Source organism: Dipodomys merriami, unplaced genomic scaffold, assembly GCF_024711535.1.
Source record: "Dipodomys merriami isolate MVZ:Mamm:240054 unplaced genomic scaffold, mDipMer1.0.p SCAF_8, whole genome shotgun sequence".
Lineage (NCBI taxonomy): Eukaryota > Metazoa > Chordata > Mammalia > Rodentia > Heteromyidae > Dipodomys > Dipodomys merriami.
Window position 1 is genome coordinate 48,224,100 of NW_027206401.1, and position 14,029 is coordinate 48,238,128.

Genomic DNA, 14,029 nt, shown 5'->3' on the forward strand with positions numbered 1-14,029 from the left:
ACCGTTTTCATTTGGGAAATTGCTTTGGTGGTTTTCACTTCTTTCTATTCAATGGACCAAATAGCACAGACCACCAATATATTCACCGCATTTCATGATGAACTAATTTAGCCAAAATAATTGTTCTACAGGGACACAGGAATCCAACCTCAGTTCAGAAAATCCCTGCCATCTGACGTAGGAGGATTTATAGGTTTAGTGGAAATTGCTTTCTCCTGCTTGCCAGATTACATACTGCTGGTTGATTTTTTTTCTTTTTTGCATGAGTAAACGTCCTTCTAATAAGGAACAGACCAATAATGTCTTAGGAGAGAAAAAAAAAAGAGCATCCATTTCCTTTCTGCGGTTTCTTGAGAGTGCTGTTTGGATTGGGAAATCCACACGGGCTGTACAGAATATGAAATTTGGTGTCTTCCTTTTGTGGTGCGGATGGGTATTGGTCGCTGAGAGCCGAATGCCCTGGCCAGGAAGAGAAGCTCAGGAGATGGGTAAGAAAGGCAGGTGAGTGGACTCTGGATGTTGGGATCCCAGGGAGACAGAGGGGTGGCGTGTCAAGTTGAGCGCAAATGAAGCATCATTTCCAGCTTAGCTGTGCTGTGTGAAGGCCTTTTCCTCTCTTTCCCTTTATGCCTTCATCTCCTTTAAGAAGTTAGCATTATGTTTTCCTTTATAACGATGCTAGGTTGAACAGTATCATCACCATATAGTCTTAAGTGCCTAATTAATTGTTCTGGGTGTAAGGTTTGGGGGGGGGGTGGAAAAAACGTTTGTATAGTTTCTAAAAAATGAAAGAACTCAAGGACAATTCTTTGATGTCTGCACAAATCTGCCAATCCTCAAATCACTAATGGGACGTACAAATGTGAGGACGCTTTATGATTTCTGATGATTTCTGTTAGAAAGGTGGGTCTTTTTTCAATAATGAGAAATAATATTTTTTTTAAACACAACTTTTCAAGCTGTAGGGCCAGAAGGGTCATTGGCTTGTCCTCTACCTGCAAGCTGGGAGGGGCCGGGCGGAGCTGAGCAAGTTAGTACGTGCTGTCTTGTTCGTACCCACCGGCAGGGCCACTCCCACAGGGAGCCGCTCCCCTCTGGTCACCCTGCTCTAAGGCCTCACCTGGGCGGCCCTGATTGGTTAGTCTGGCCTCGCACATCTGCTTGCCTACATCGGTCAATCACTGAGGCACTGAGACAAGCAAATCCAGCCCTCTGCCCTTACTCATGAGGAGGGAAGGGAGTCCTTCCTGTTTAGAGTGGCAGCCTTAGTTCCAAATGCAGCTCCAGCTTTGGACTGAAACACAGTTTAGAGGTGTGAAGTCACAGGAAAGCAAACCCAGCTCTGCAAAGTTGGGGGCTAGAAGTTGGGGCCTGTGGGAGTTGTCTCCTTCCCTCAGGGCTCCGGCTTGCTGGAATCTGAGATAATCTTTTACTGGAGACTTCCAAACAGCTGGCTGAGCTCACAGTACTGGCTTCTGGCTGATTCTGCAGCAACACAAATGTAGGCGCTGGCATGGTAGTGGTGGCAGTCAGTCCTGGTGCTGAAAAGTGTTGGGAAAATGGAGGAGAACGGAAAAAGAATAAGGAGCTTTTCAGTTGGGCCTACAATGGGATGTGTACAGCTGGGCTTAGGCGGATTGCCCTGCCAGTAAATCAAGCAGGTTTGCACATACCTGGGATTTTGCCTGGCTCTGTTATAGGCTTGGGACAATGGGCTGGGGATCAATCCTTCATATTCTATCTTTAGCTACATAAACTGATTGGGCCAAGAAGGGAGAGGCAAGTCCTTCATATGGGATCTTTGGTTATATAAAAAGAATTGGGCTGAGAAGGAAACATGGAATTATGAGAACAAAGCAGATTCCTATCAAAACGGACCACTTGCTCAAGGGAAGGAGGGGGGCAGGAAAGGGGAGGAAGGAAGGGAGGGAGTGGAAAAGAAAAAAAGAAAGAAAGAAGGAAGGAAGGAAGGAAGGAAGGAAGGCTCTTTGAAAGTTTAGGATACGTAAAAATGTAATTTAACTGGGATGATGGGATATTAATGTGTCCACTTTCCAATTTGGAAAGAAATTTAGCCAAATATATCTAGAGCTTTCTACATTCTATCCTATACTATAGCCCCTGGACAAATGCCAGTCAGGCTCAGGGAAAGCAAAGGGATACTACGAGGAGTCTGGAGAACCACTCTTCTGCATTCTCTCTCATGCTAAAGGTTTATATTTACTGTGAAGGCACAGAGGATCTGAATGGGTCTCAGCAGATTTCCACTTCAGAGTGATCTGTTGCTTGCACCCTGTGGTAGATGAATGGGAAGAGTGAGAGCCTGGTCTATTCCTGAGGGAGGTGAAGATGATGAAAGGCATAATGAAATACATGCATGGTAGAAAGAGCAGAGATGGGGGAAGATGGAGTTGAGAACGCTGGGAGAGCTTGGAGGGCCAGGGTTTGGTTGGCTTCTGGGTAAGAAAGCAGTGTTGTTGTTGTTTTTTATTGTGAAAATACTGTACAGAGGGATTACAATTACATGGGCAAGATAACGAGTACATTTCTTATCAAGCATTGTAGCCTCCTCCCTTGTTTCCCCTTCCCATCCCTTCCCATCCTCCCCCGGCCCCTCACCCAATCCTCCTCCCCCCCCCCCCACATCAAAGTTGTAAAGTTTGTTTTTGACATAAGGACTTGTATGTTTCATTGTTGCAATGGGTCCACCTGTATCCCTATTTAAACAATTTTTTTCCCTTCCCCTCCACAAATTATACCGACATCAAATACAGTGAAGAAAGCAGTTTTAAGTGAGTATCTAGCAGATGTTTGGACTGTGTGGGAACAGGAGAACAGGAGAGTAGGTTCAAGAAATAGAATAGGGGCTGGGAAGGTAGATCAGTGGTAGAATGCTTGCCTTGCATGCATGAGGTCCTGGGTTCTATTCCTTAGTACCACATAAGCAGAAAAAGCCAGAAGTAGCACTGTGGCTTAAGTGATAGAGTGCTAGCCTTGAGCTGAAGAGCTGAGGGACAGCACTCAGGCCCAGAGTTCAAGCTCCACGACTGACCAAATAAAATAAAATAAAATAAAGAATATATGGACCTGGATGCATTCACAAGATACATGGAACTCTGTGCCTAGGCACAGCAGAAAATGTAAATCAGGAGCTCAGGAGACTTAAAGCAAGTCCTCAGAGGTAGTAGGTGAGGTACCCAGAGTGAGCACGTCACATGAAATAAGAACAGGATCAAAGACAGACCTTGGGGAAGAGCAACATTTAAGAAGTTAGAAGAGGAGGAGAGCCAGGCAAAATGACTCACAGCTATAATCACAGCTACTTGGGAGACTAGGATCAGAACGATCAAGATTTGAGGCCAGTATGGACAAATATTTTGCCAGACTTCATCTCAACAGAAAAATCTGTCATTCCAGCTATGGGGAAAGTATAACAAGGAAGATCAGAGTATACGAAGAAGGATCAACTGGGTGCCAGTGGCTCATGCATATAATCCTAGTTACTCAGGAGACTGAGATCTGAGGATCATGGTTCAAAGCCATCCTAGGTAGGAAAGTCTGAGACTCTTAGCTCCAATTTAGCATTAAAAAAAATCCAGCCAGAAGTTTAGCTATGGCTCAAGTGTTGAAGCATTAGCCTTGAGCAACAACGCTCAAGCACAGGGCCTGGGCCCTGAATTCAAGCCCAGGACTAGCACACACAAAAAAAGCTGGGGGTGGAGGGTGGGGGGAGAAAAGGATCAGGTTAAGGACCTGGCAAAAAATGGGACTCTATCCCAAGTACAAAGAGGACCAAAGAATTAGCTCAAGTGGTAGAATATCTGCCTAGTAAACAGGAAGCTGTGATTAAAACTCCAGTACCGGGCTGGGAAGGTGGCTCAGTGGTAGAGCGCTTGCCTTGCATGCATGAGGCCCTGGGTTCGATTTCTCAGCACCACATAAGCAGAAAAAAAAAAGCCAGAAGTGGCACTGTGGCTCAAGTAGTAGAGTGCTAGCCTTGAGCTGAAGAGCTGAGGGACAGCGCCCAGGCCCAGAGTCCAGGCCCCACAACCAGGCCCAAATAAATAAATATAAATAAATAAATAAAACTCCAGTACCTCTAAGTAAATAAGGATAGAGGAAAAGGACACAGTGAAAGTGAAAAACAGGGAGCAGAGAAGTGAGTGTAGAGCTGGAAAAGAAGAAAGTCAAAGAGGTGGAGACATTTCTATGCTAGTTACCAGGTGCTTATTACAGCACAGTGACTTCACCAGTGACTAAATCAGCTGGAGGCTGGGCCCCAGAGAGCCTTACAAATGAGAGAGGGAGGCATTTCAGTGAAGCAGGGAGGTTTTTTTTTTTTTAGAAGGACAGGATGGACAACAGGGGCAGGCTTACCAAAGTCCGAATTAATTAGGTAGAAGATAGAGCAACCAAGTGCCATTAATGATGTCAGCAACAGATGGACGTAGTTGGGCCTTGATGGCTCCCATTTGGGACCCTAGGCACTGTGAGGCTGAGACTGGAAAGATTGCTATTTGAAGCCACTCCTCTCAACAAAGAGATGGGTGTGGTGGCATCTGTCTGTCATCCTAGTCATAGAAGGCAGATTGCACACAGAAGAGTGGCCAGGCAGAAAGCAAGACCCTCTCTCAAAAATAACCAGCCAAAATCAGGGCTGGAGGCATGCCTTAGTAGTAGGAGTGCCATCCTGGCAAACATGAGGACCAAAACTAAAAATGAGAAAGAGGAGGGCTATAAGAAACCGGTGAACTGAAAGTATACTAGGTGAACATAAAAGAAACTTTAGTTAGTAGCATTTGCCTGTCACTTTGTTCTCCAGAAAATTTGCTTGGATTATTGAGTCCCCACTCTGCTTTTTGGTCTTGTCTTTGCCTATCTACTATCTTGCTCTCACCCTTATAGTTTTCTTCCTCCCTCCCTCCATCCTTCCCTCCCTCCCTCCCTCCCTCCCCCCTCTTTGTTTCTTTGTTTCTTTGTTTCTTTCTTTCTTTGTTTGTTTGTTTCTTTCTTTCTTTCTGCTCAAGGCTAGCACTCTATCACTTGAGCCACAGTACCACTTCTAGCTTTTTCTGTTTATGTGGTAATGAGGAATCAAATTCAGGGCTTCATGCATGCTAGGCAAGCACTCTACTACTAAGCCACATTCTCAGCTCTCATCCTTATAGTTTTCTGAGGACTCTGCACCTGTGGCTCCCATGTTCATGACACCCTTTTTCTTCTCACTCAGCCTCATTTCTCATCTTCCTCTGAGAGTTAGCAGAGAGGTTGCCTTCTCTGACAAATCTTCCTGCCCCTTGAGAACTCTACCTGTATCTGTCTGTATCTGTTTGCTTTGTCTCTCTAGGTTCATGTACAATATCTGATACATGTAAACTAAAGAATTGCTGGACACAGAGCCAGGCATGGTGGTGCACACTTGTAATACCAACTGTTAGGGAGGCAGAAAGGGGAGGATCATATTTGGTGGCCAGGCTAGTCAAGATTGTTAGCAAGACCCTATTACAAAGAACAAACTTGAAGTGGTGATACACAAACCTGTTCATCTCAGCAAGAGGTACAGATAGAAGAATTATAATCTGAGGCTGGCTCAGGGCGAAATCAAGACCCTAGTCCAAAAATAAACTAAAAAATCTAAAAAGGCCAAGGGTATGACTTAGCAGTAGAACATTTCCCTTATAAGCACAAGACCTTTAGTTCAGATTCTAGCACTGCCAAAAAAGGTTAAAAATAAAAGAAAGAGATGTTGCACATAAATACATAAGTGAATCCTGACCTCTGCAATTCCTGTGCTTTATTCTTTCTTTCATTCAATAATTGTGCCCAAGTGCTATACCCAGGCCTGGTGAGAGTATGTAAGCAACATAGCCCTCCCTTCCCTCGATGGCTGACAGCTTAGCAGTGGACAGACACACATCAAAGAATTCTTACAGAATGTTAGATCTTAAAGGACCTTTGAAAACTTTCATTTTAAAGATGAGACAACAAAGCCTAAAAAGGTACAAAAACTTGTGCCACAGACCCAGTCCTTCTACTTCTCCATGCCTGTGCTCTCTCACCATTGTAAAATGGAAACAGAAAGTATTTGGGCAGAAGTAAAACTCAAGTGGACTCACAGGAAAATAATTTCCTAAAAGCAGTTGAATCTCAGTACATAGGAACAGTTGGTGAGTCAGAGCTGGGCTGGTCCTGCCCAGCTGGTCCTACACCCACCACTGTCTTACCCACCACTGTCTTTTGGCACCGGCAACAACTTTGATCCCCCTTGGATGTGCAGATCTCAATGTCAAACAGTGGTCATGCTTCATATGAATCAAGGACCTCAGAGAAACAGACCAACAGTGTGTATCAATACATATACATGTACATCCATGTGTATGTCCATCCACTCATCCATCCATCCATCCATCCATCTACTCATCCCATCCATCCACTCATCTATCCATTCATTTACTCATCCATCCATTCATCCATCCACTCATCCATCCACACATTCTTCCATCCACACATCCTTCCATCCATATATCCATTTCATCTATGAGAGAGAGAGAGAGAGAGGTTGAGAGAGAGAGAAAGAGAGAAAGAGAGAGAGAGAGAGGGAGAGATTCATTTTAGGAAATTTACTTTAAGAAATTATGAGGGGGTCTGGGAAGATGGCTCAGTGGTAGAGTGCTTGCCTTGCATGCGTGAGGCCCTGGGTTCAATTCCTCAGCACCACATAAGCAAAAAGAAAAAAGCCGGGAGTGGCGCTGAGGCTCAAGTGGTAGAGTGCTAGCCTTGAGCTGAAGAGCTGAGGGACAGCGCCCAGGCCCAGAGTTCAGGCCCCACGACCAGACCCAAAAAAACAAAAACAAAAACAAAAAAACAGAAATTATGAGGCTGCTAATTCTGAAGTTTCAAGGCAAGTTAGCAGGCTAGAAATTCCAGCAGGAGTTGATGCTATGTTGAGCTAAGAAACAGTCTTAAAACAGAGTTCCTTCCTTGAGAAACCTTCATGTTTTCTCTTAAGGCCTTCGACTGGCTGAAGTCTACTCATACTGTAGAGGATAATCTATTCTACTCAAAGCCTATTTACATGCTGTGAAGACTGAATTTTGGGGCAGGCCTGGGCAAAAGCATGAGACTCTATCTGGAAATTACTTTTAAAAAAGCAGAAAGGTCTAGGGACATCACTCAAGTATAAAGCATTTGTCTAGCAAGTTCAAGGCCCTGAGTTCAAATTAAAACTATGTGCAAACAGTGCTGGTGGGTCTGTGTAGAAGCCAACACCCTTCTCACCACTACCTTCAGTTTATTGGACTGGAGCTGTAAAGTGCCTTTCGCCTCTCACACATTCTGCCTCCTTCTAGAATGCTCTCAATGCCATCTTGTGACCCAATCCCTGATTTCCCAGCAGAGGACACAGATCAGGAGAGGAGAAACTTCCATGTCTCCTCTAGCTAGAAAATCAGGTTCCAGACATAGTGCTGGCTTCCTAACTGAACAGCGTCACCCAGGAGCCCTGTGTACAAATGTCCCAGCTATGTGACTTGTGAGCAGATCCTGGAGTCCAGCCTTAGCAGAACAAGCCCAGGTATCTGATTCAGTCTTCTGTCTGAGCTCCCTTCTTCTGTGTCAACAGCATAACTACACCATCCTAGCTGCTCCTTCCAGTGAGTTCTATATGGTAACTTTTGTCTTTGCCATGCCTCTTCTGAGTGACTTTTTTCCAGCATCAGCATGGCTCACATCCACTCAAGCCTCTGCATGATTGTCATGGTCTCTGGGAAGGTTCTCTGGCCACCTCTATAAAACAAGATCTTCAGCTCCTTCTCCTAACTCCTTACTGCTTAGCACAGCCCAGAACTTATGTGCCTCCCTGCTAAAATGGAGCCTGGGTGTACATGTTCTTTAAGAATTCCAGACAGGTGCTGGTGGCTCATGCCTGTAATCCTAGCTACTCAGGAGGCTGAGATCTGAGGTTCAAAGCTATCCCAGGTAGGAAAGTCCCGGAGACTCTTATCTGGACATGGATAAGAAATGTCTGTGTAGATTCTTAGTCTACTAGGAGCCTTGTCTCCACCAGAGGCTGTCCTTGTTTGAGGACACTTGTGCTTGACAGGCCACTGGACAATGTAGCTGGAGATGCTATCCAGAGAAATGGGGACAGTTTAGGAGTTCCTGCTCAATCCAGACTCACACTGGCTTGCTATTACTGATCTGACCCAACCCTGCAATGCTCCTACATTGTTTCTAGAATCAAGGTTCTAGAACATGATCAGAAATCTATGTGGAGCATTGACTCAGCAGTTTCTAGTATTCTCTTTTGTCTTTTATAGACATGAAGACAGTCCAGTCTTCTGGCCTCATTCTTTTTTTTTTTTCTTTTTTTTTTTTTTTTTTTGTCGGTAGTGGGGCTTGAACTCTGGGCTTGAGCCTTGTCCCTGTGCTCTTCAGCTCAAGGCACGCACTCTACCACTTAAGCCACAGCGCCACTTCCGGTTTTCTGCTGGTTTATTAGAGATAGGAGTCTCAAGGTCTCTCCTGCCTGGGCTGGCTTTGAACCGAGATCCTCAGATCTCAGCCTCCTGAGTAGCTAGGATTACAGGCGTGAGCCACCAGCATCCAGCTGGCCTCATTCTTATCGTACAGATTTTCTCTGCAATAGAATCCTTAAATATCTCACTTATCTGGTCTTTTTTTTGCTTGTTTGGTTCTTTTTATTTATTTATTTTATTATGTGTGTGTATGCCAGTCCTGGAGTTTGAACTCAGGGTCTGAGTTTTGTCCTTTAGCTTTTGCGCTCAAGCTGGCCCTCTACCACTTGAGCCATAGCTCCACTTCTTGATTATTGCTGGCTAATTGAGATGAGAGTTTCATGGAATTTTCTGCCCAGGGTGGCTTTAAAGTATGATCCTCATATCTCAGCTTCCTGATTAGCTAGCATTACAAGCATGAGCCACTGGTACCAGGCTCCTTAAGAATTCACAGTGTTCGGGGCTGGGAAGGTGGCTCAGAGGTAGAGCACTTGCCTTGCATGCCTGAGGCCCTGGGTTCGATTCCTCAGCACCACATAAGCAAAAAGAAAAAAGCCGGAAGTGGCTCTATGGCTCAAGTGGTAGAGCGCTAGCCTTGAGCTGAAGAGCTGAGGGACAGCGCCCAGGCCCAGAGTTCAGGCCCCACGACTGGACCCAAAAAAAAGAATTCACAGTGTTGGCTGAATGTCGGAACCCTCCGAATAGTCTGAGTCAATTGTTGGCAGGGTGCTAAGTAAGAGGTGCTGACTGGTCTCACACACGAGCTTCGAGGGCAATTTATAAGACGTGCAGTCTGGGCAGAGGGTTAGACAACCTTTGGAGGTGCAATCAATCCATTTCATTCCTCTGAATGTGAAGAACATTCCCCTGGGGGTGGAGGAAATACCAAGGTAAACTTGGATGTTTTAGCTTTATTGTAACAATTGACATTGCCTGTCTTCTCTAAGCAGAATATATACTTCCTTCTACTGACTCTCTTGGCTAGAATGCAACTTTATAGCATTGTCTTGAGCAGGTGTTTGAACCTAGAAACCACATTTCACTTTGGTTGATTCAACTTTGTGGAATACATTCATTTATTCTCCTTCTGCATTCAGTTTCTTCTTTGTAAAGTCAGCTCTGCACCCTGCGTAGGGCTTTAGAGACATGTATAAGACAAATGACATAAGGGGTAGTCACAGAGTGTGCCACACAGGGTGGCACATATTGATCTCAATGAAAACACGTGAGGAATTCAACAACTTTTTTTTTTTTGTTGGTTGTGGGGGCTGAACGCCGGGCCTGCTCACTGTCCATCAGCTTTTCAGCTCAAGGCTAGTGCTCTACCACTTGAGCCACAGTGCCACTTCCAGTTTTTTCTGCTTATGTTGTGCTGAGGAATTGAACCCAGGGCGTCATGCATGTGAAGCAAACACTCTACCACTGAGCCAGCTTCCCAGCAACCCATGTGAGGAATTCAGTGGGAAGAATCCAGTGGAAAGGAGAAAAAGCCAAAATGCTTCCAAGAGGAGAGATGATTTGATCCAGAAGTCCATGGAAGTGTCTGGGGAAGACATGATGTGAAGACTGCTGGGAAAGATGGTTCTAGATGGTCAGGATATCAGGAGCAAAGAATACACATGAAATAAATAATTTCAAGAACTTGAGACAGGCAAGAATTCAGTGTATATCCTAAAAAATTTTAAAAAGTGAAGGAAGGGATGGGTTCGGGAGAGATGGTTGCGAATGTCGAAAGAGTTAACATTGATCAAGATGCATTGTATTAATAAACTACTTTGTTAGATGGCAACTCTGTACAACTACCTAAAGATGATGATGAGAAGAAGAGGAAGAAGTAGAGGAAGAAGAGGAAGAGGAAGAAGGAGAAGGAGAAGAGGAGAAGAAAGAAGGAGAAGAAAGGAGAAGAAGAAGAAGAAGAAGAAGAAGAAGAAGAAGAAGAAGAAGAAGAAGAAGAAGAAGAAGAAGAAGAAGAAGAAGAAGAAGAAGAAGAAGAAGAGGAGGAGGAGGAGGAGGAGGAGGAGGAGGAGGAGGAGGAGGAGGAGGAGGAAGTTGGGACAGCGTGTCTGGAATGCTGGAAAAGTGGGTGGGAGGCTTATAATGGTTCTTATTACATGTCCAGCTGCTGTGGCATTGACTTTGATTGTGGAGGATCTTTGATCATAGAAGTGGGGACATGACACAATTGTGATTTTCATTTCAGGGCATAGGTGTAGTGGTTGGGTTAAAGAGGCGGTCATGGCAGAAAGCAGCTGCTCTCTTGTGAGAAGTAATAATGATGCATAAGGCAATAGGGATAGACATGGCAGGCCCAGGAGGTACTCTGGTTAGCTGAGTGGGGTGCCTATTCAGGGACTGTATGTACATGAGTAAGGACACTTCTCTGGAGATACATTACCCATCAGCCCAGCTGGGGCTAGACAGGTCCACGCGTCCTCAGTGTCCCTAAGTGAAGTCAGAAGGGGAGTAAGGAGTCAAGGGTGACGTCAGGTGTTCTGGACTACACAAAGGGTTTCATTAGCCAGTCCTTGCCTCCTTGTCACAAACAAAGGCCTCTTGACTCATGCTGGTAATCCCAACTACTCAAGAGGCAGAAGCAAGAAGATAACAAGTTCAGGACTTGTCAGAGTTAGCAGAAAAGAAACTAAAAACAAAAATACTAGGAAAAGAAAGTGGCTCAAGTGATAACTGGCTTGCGTGAGACCTTGGGTTTGATCCTCAGTACTGGGGGAAAGTTGTTTGATTTTGTTTTTTTGTTTTGTTTTTGCCCTGCTGAAGGTTTCTAGTTCACCTTTAAAGTCCTCACTGTATGTTCCTTAGTAATTTATAACCTCTTATTCTTTACTTTTTGACTAAAATAACACAATGATTTTTTGGGGAAAAAAAAGAAGTCCTCAGCTGCCCACTGGTGGCTCATATTTATAATCCTAACTTCTCCAGAGGTTGAGATTTGTGGATCATGGTTTGAAGCTCAGCCTGGGCAGTAAAGTCCATGAAACTCTTATATCCAATTAACCAGCAAAAAGCCAGAAGTGGAGCTGTGTTTCAAGTGATAGGGTGCCAACATGAGTACAAAAGCTATAAGGGATAGCACCCATGCCCTAAGTTCAAGTCCCGTGCTAGCACACACACACACACACACACACACACACACACACACACACACGTCCTCTATTTATGCTGAGATGGCTTTTTTTTTCTATCATGGGGCTTGAGTTCTGTCCCTAAGCTCTTTTGCTTAAAGCTAGCACTCTACCACTTTGAGCCACAGCGCCACTTCTGGGTTTCTGGTGGTTAATTAAAGATGAGTTTGTAGACTTTATTGCCTGGGCTTCAAACCTGGATCCTCAGATCTGTCTTCTAAGTAGCTAGGATTACAGGTGTGAGCCACCAGTGCTCAGCTTCACTGAAATGATTTTTTTTTATTAAAAAAAATTTTGTCGGTAATGGGGCTTGAACTCTGGGCCTGGGCGCTGTCCCTCAGTTCTTTAGCTCAAGGCTAGTGCTCTATCACTTGAGCCACAGCACCACTTCCGGCTTTTTTCTGCTTATGTGGTGCTGAGGAATTGAACCCAGGGCCTCATGCATGCAAGGCAAGCACTCTACCACTGAGCCATCTTCTCAGCCCTGAAATGATTTTTATCAGCACCACAAAGTAGTGTTTCCAGGTGCCCTGCTATTGGCTGAATGAGCCTCTTGGCTCAGTCCTCACACCTCCAGACCACTCTAATCTCAGAGCATACAGAGAGCAGCCTGGGAAGACTCCATCTATATGTAGCATAAGGGTCTACAACAAACTCATAACAGGCAGTTCATAGGTCAGAACTTTTTGTTCTAGCCAAAATGAAATGAGAGTTGAAAAAAATACACACTCTGCTGAGCACCAGTGGCTCACACCTATAATCCTAGCTTCTCAGGAGACAGATCTGAGGATTTCAGTTCAAAGCCAGCCCAGGCAGGAAAGTCCGTGAGACTCTTATCTCCAATTAGGCACCAGAAGTGGCACTGTGGCTCAAAATGGTAGAGCACTAGCTTTGAGCAAAAAAGCTCAGGGACAGTGCCCAGGCCATGAGTTCAAGGCCCACATGGACAAAAAAAGAAAAAGAAAGAGAGAGAGAGAGAGAGAGAGAGAGAGAGAGAGAGAGAGAGAGAGAGAGAGAGAGAGAGAGAGGAAGGAAGAAAAGAAAGAAAGAAAGACAGAAAGAAAGAAAGCACATTACTGTTTCATCCAGAAATCATCAATGTTGTCCTAAGTCATCTCAAGATATGTCTATTCTTCCTTCATAACATCCTGCTGCTTTATTCAATAAACACATATGAGGCACTGATTTTTGTGAGATCCATGCTCCTTTCTATGTGAAGGGAGGAAGCGCAGACCTTTCACACCTAAACAAATTTCTGGCAGTAGGAGGCAAATCATCTAACAGACACTGGCTGACTTGCCTTCATCCCTTGGAGTCAGATTTTCTGGGTCTGACTGCTGGCTGCATCACTTTAAAAAGTTATTTATATCCTCTATGCCTTAGTTCCCTCTTGTATAAATTGTGGATACTGGAAGGCCTACCTGTAGGGTGTGGAGAGGAATAGCTCCAATGAATACATGTCATCTGGGGCAGGTCATCCCGCAGGTTCAGTAAGTATTCAGGCAGGGTTAGCTTTCTTCTTATTTTTTTCATTATACTTAATTTTAACTTTAACACACATATCTGGGGTGGTAAAAGGATGTCAATGACATGAAAAACAAGAAAAATATTATAACTTGAATTTAAAAGCTAGCAGCACCCAGCTTTGTCTGTCTGTCTGTCTCTGTCTCTCTCTCTTTCTTCCCTTCAAGGATATATACAGGAAGGCAGAGGTTATTTCTCAATTTCTTCCATCCTCTCCTTTAATTTTAATCTATTTTCCAATGTTTATGAATATGTAATAAACAAATTTTCTAAAATATTCATGAGCAACAATAGGAAACACTTTAAACGTCCTACTTCGCAGTATCCTCTACGCTAGACTCAGCTTCGTAGTGGCAACTCAGAGCTGGACAGCCCTCCTGCAGTCAGCACACAGCTTGTTACACACTGCCCTACAGAGCCTGTCTAGCTTATTTCCTCATCTGACTCCTTGTTCAGTCTCTTGTTTGCCTACTCAGGTGTTCCTACTAGGGCTGATGCATGCCTTCCTTATGTTGAGAGTTCATTGGAGTCAGCTATGCTCAAGGTAGCTCCTGCCCCACTTCTGCTAAGCATGTGCCTGCCCTTGTTCCACTTTGCAACAGATGACATAATCCCCACGCAATCATCCTGATGTGTGCATATCCAGCAGGAAACAGTAGTGCTTCACTAATGATAATGGACTGAAAGGACTCCTCACAGAGAACGGATGAAGTTCAGGGTACCAACTTGGCACTCAGATGGAGCAGGGAACCACAAATCTCCCTGGGAAGAAAGACACAGGTCCTTGGCATGGAAGAAGGGAGCAAATAAACAATAAATGCTTTCTCCTCCTCCTGTTCTTTTGCCTTA

The 14,029-nt window shown here is 44.6% G+C and overlaps 1 protein-coding gene across 1 annotated transcript in view; it reads left to right on the plus strand.

Moving 5' to 3' along the window:
- The first annotated feature begins 343 nt into the window (after nt 1-343).
- Gabrr1 (gamma-aminobutyric acid type A receptor subunit rho1) overlaps nt 344-14,029 on the plus strand; it is a 33,421-nt gene continuing 19,735 nt past the window's right edge. The window contains exon 1 of the mRNA XM_070010741.1: nt 344-501. Within this exon, the coding sequence (XP_069866842.1) occupies nt 398-501 (104 nt within the window). The 5' untranslated portion in view covers nt 344-397. The remainder of the gene's footprint in view (nt 502-14,029) is intronic.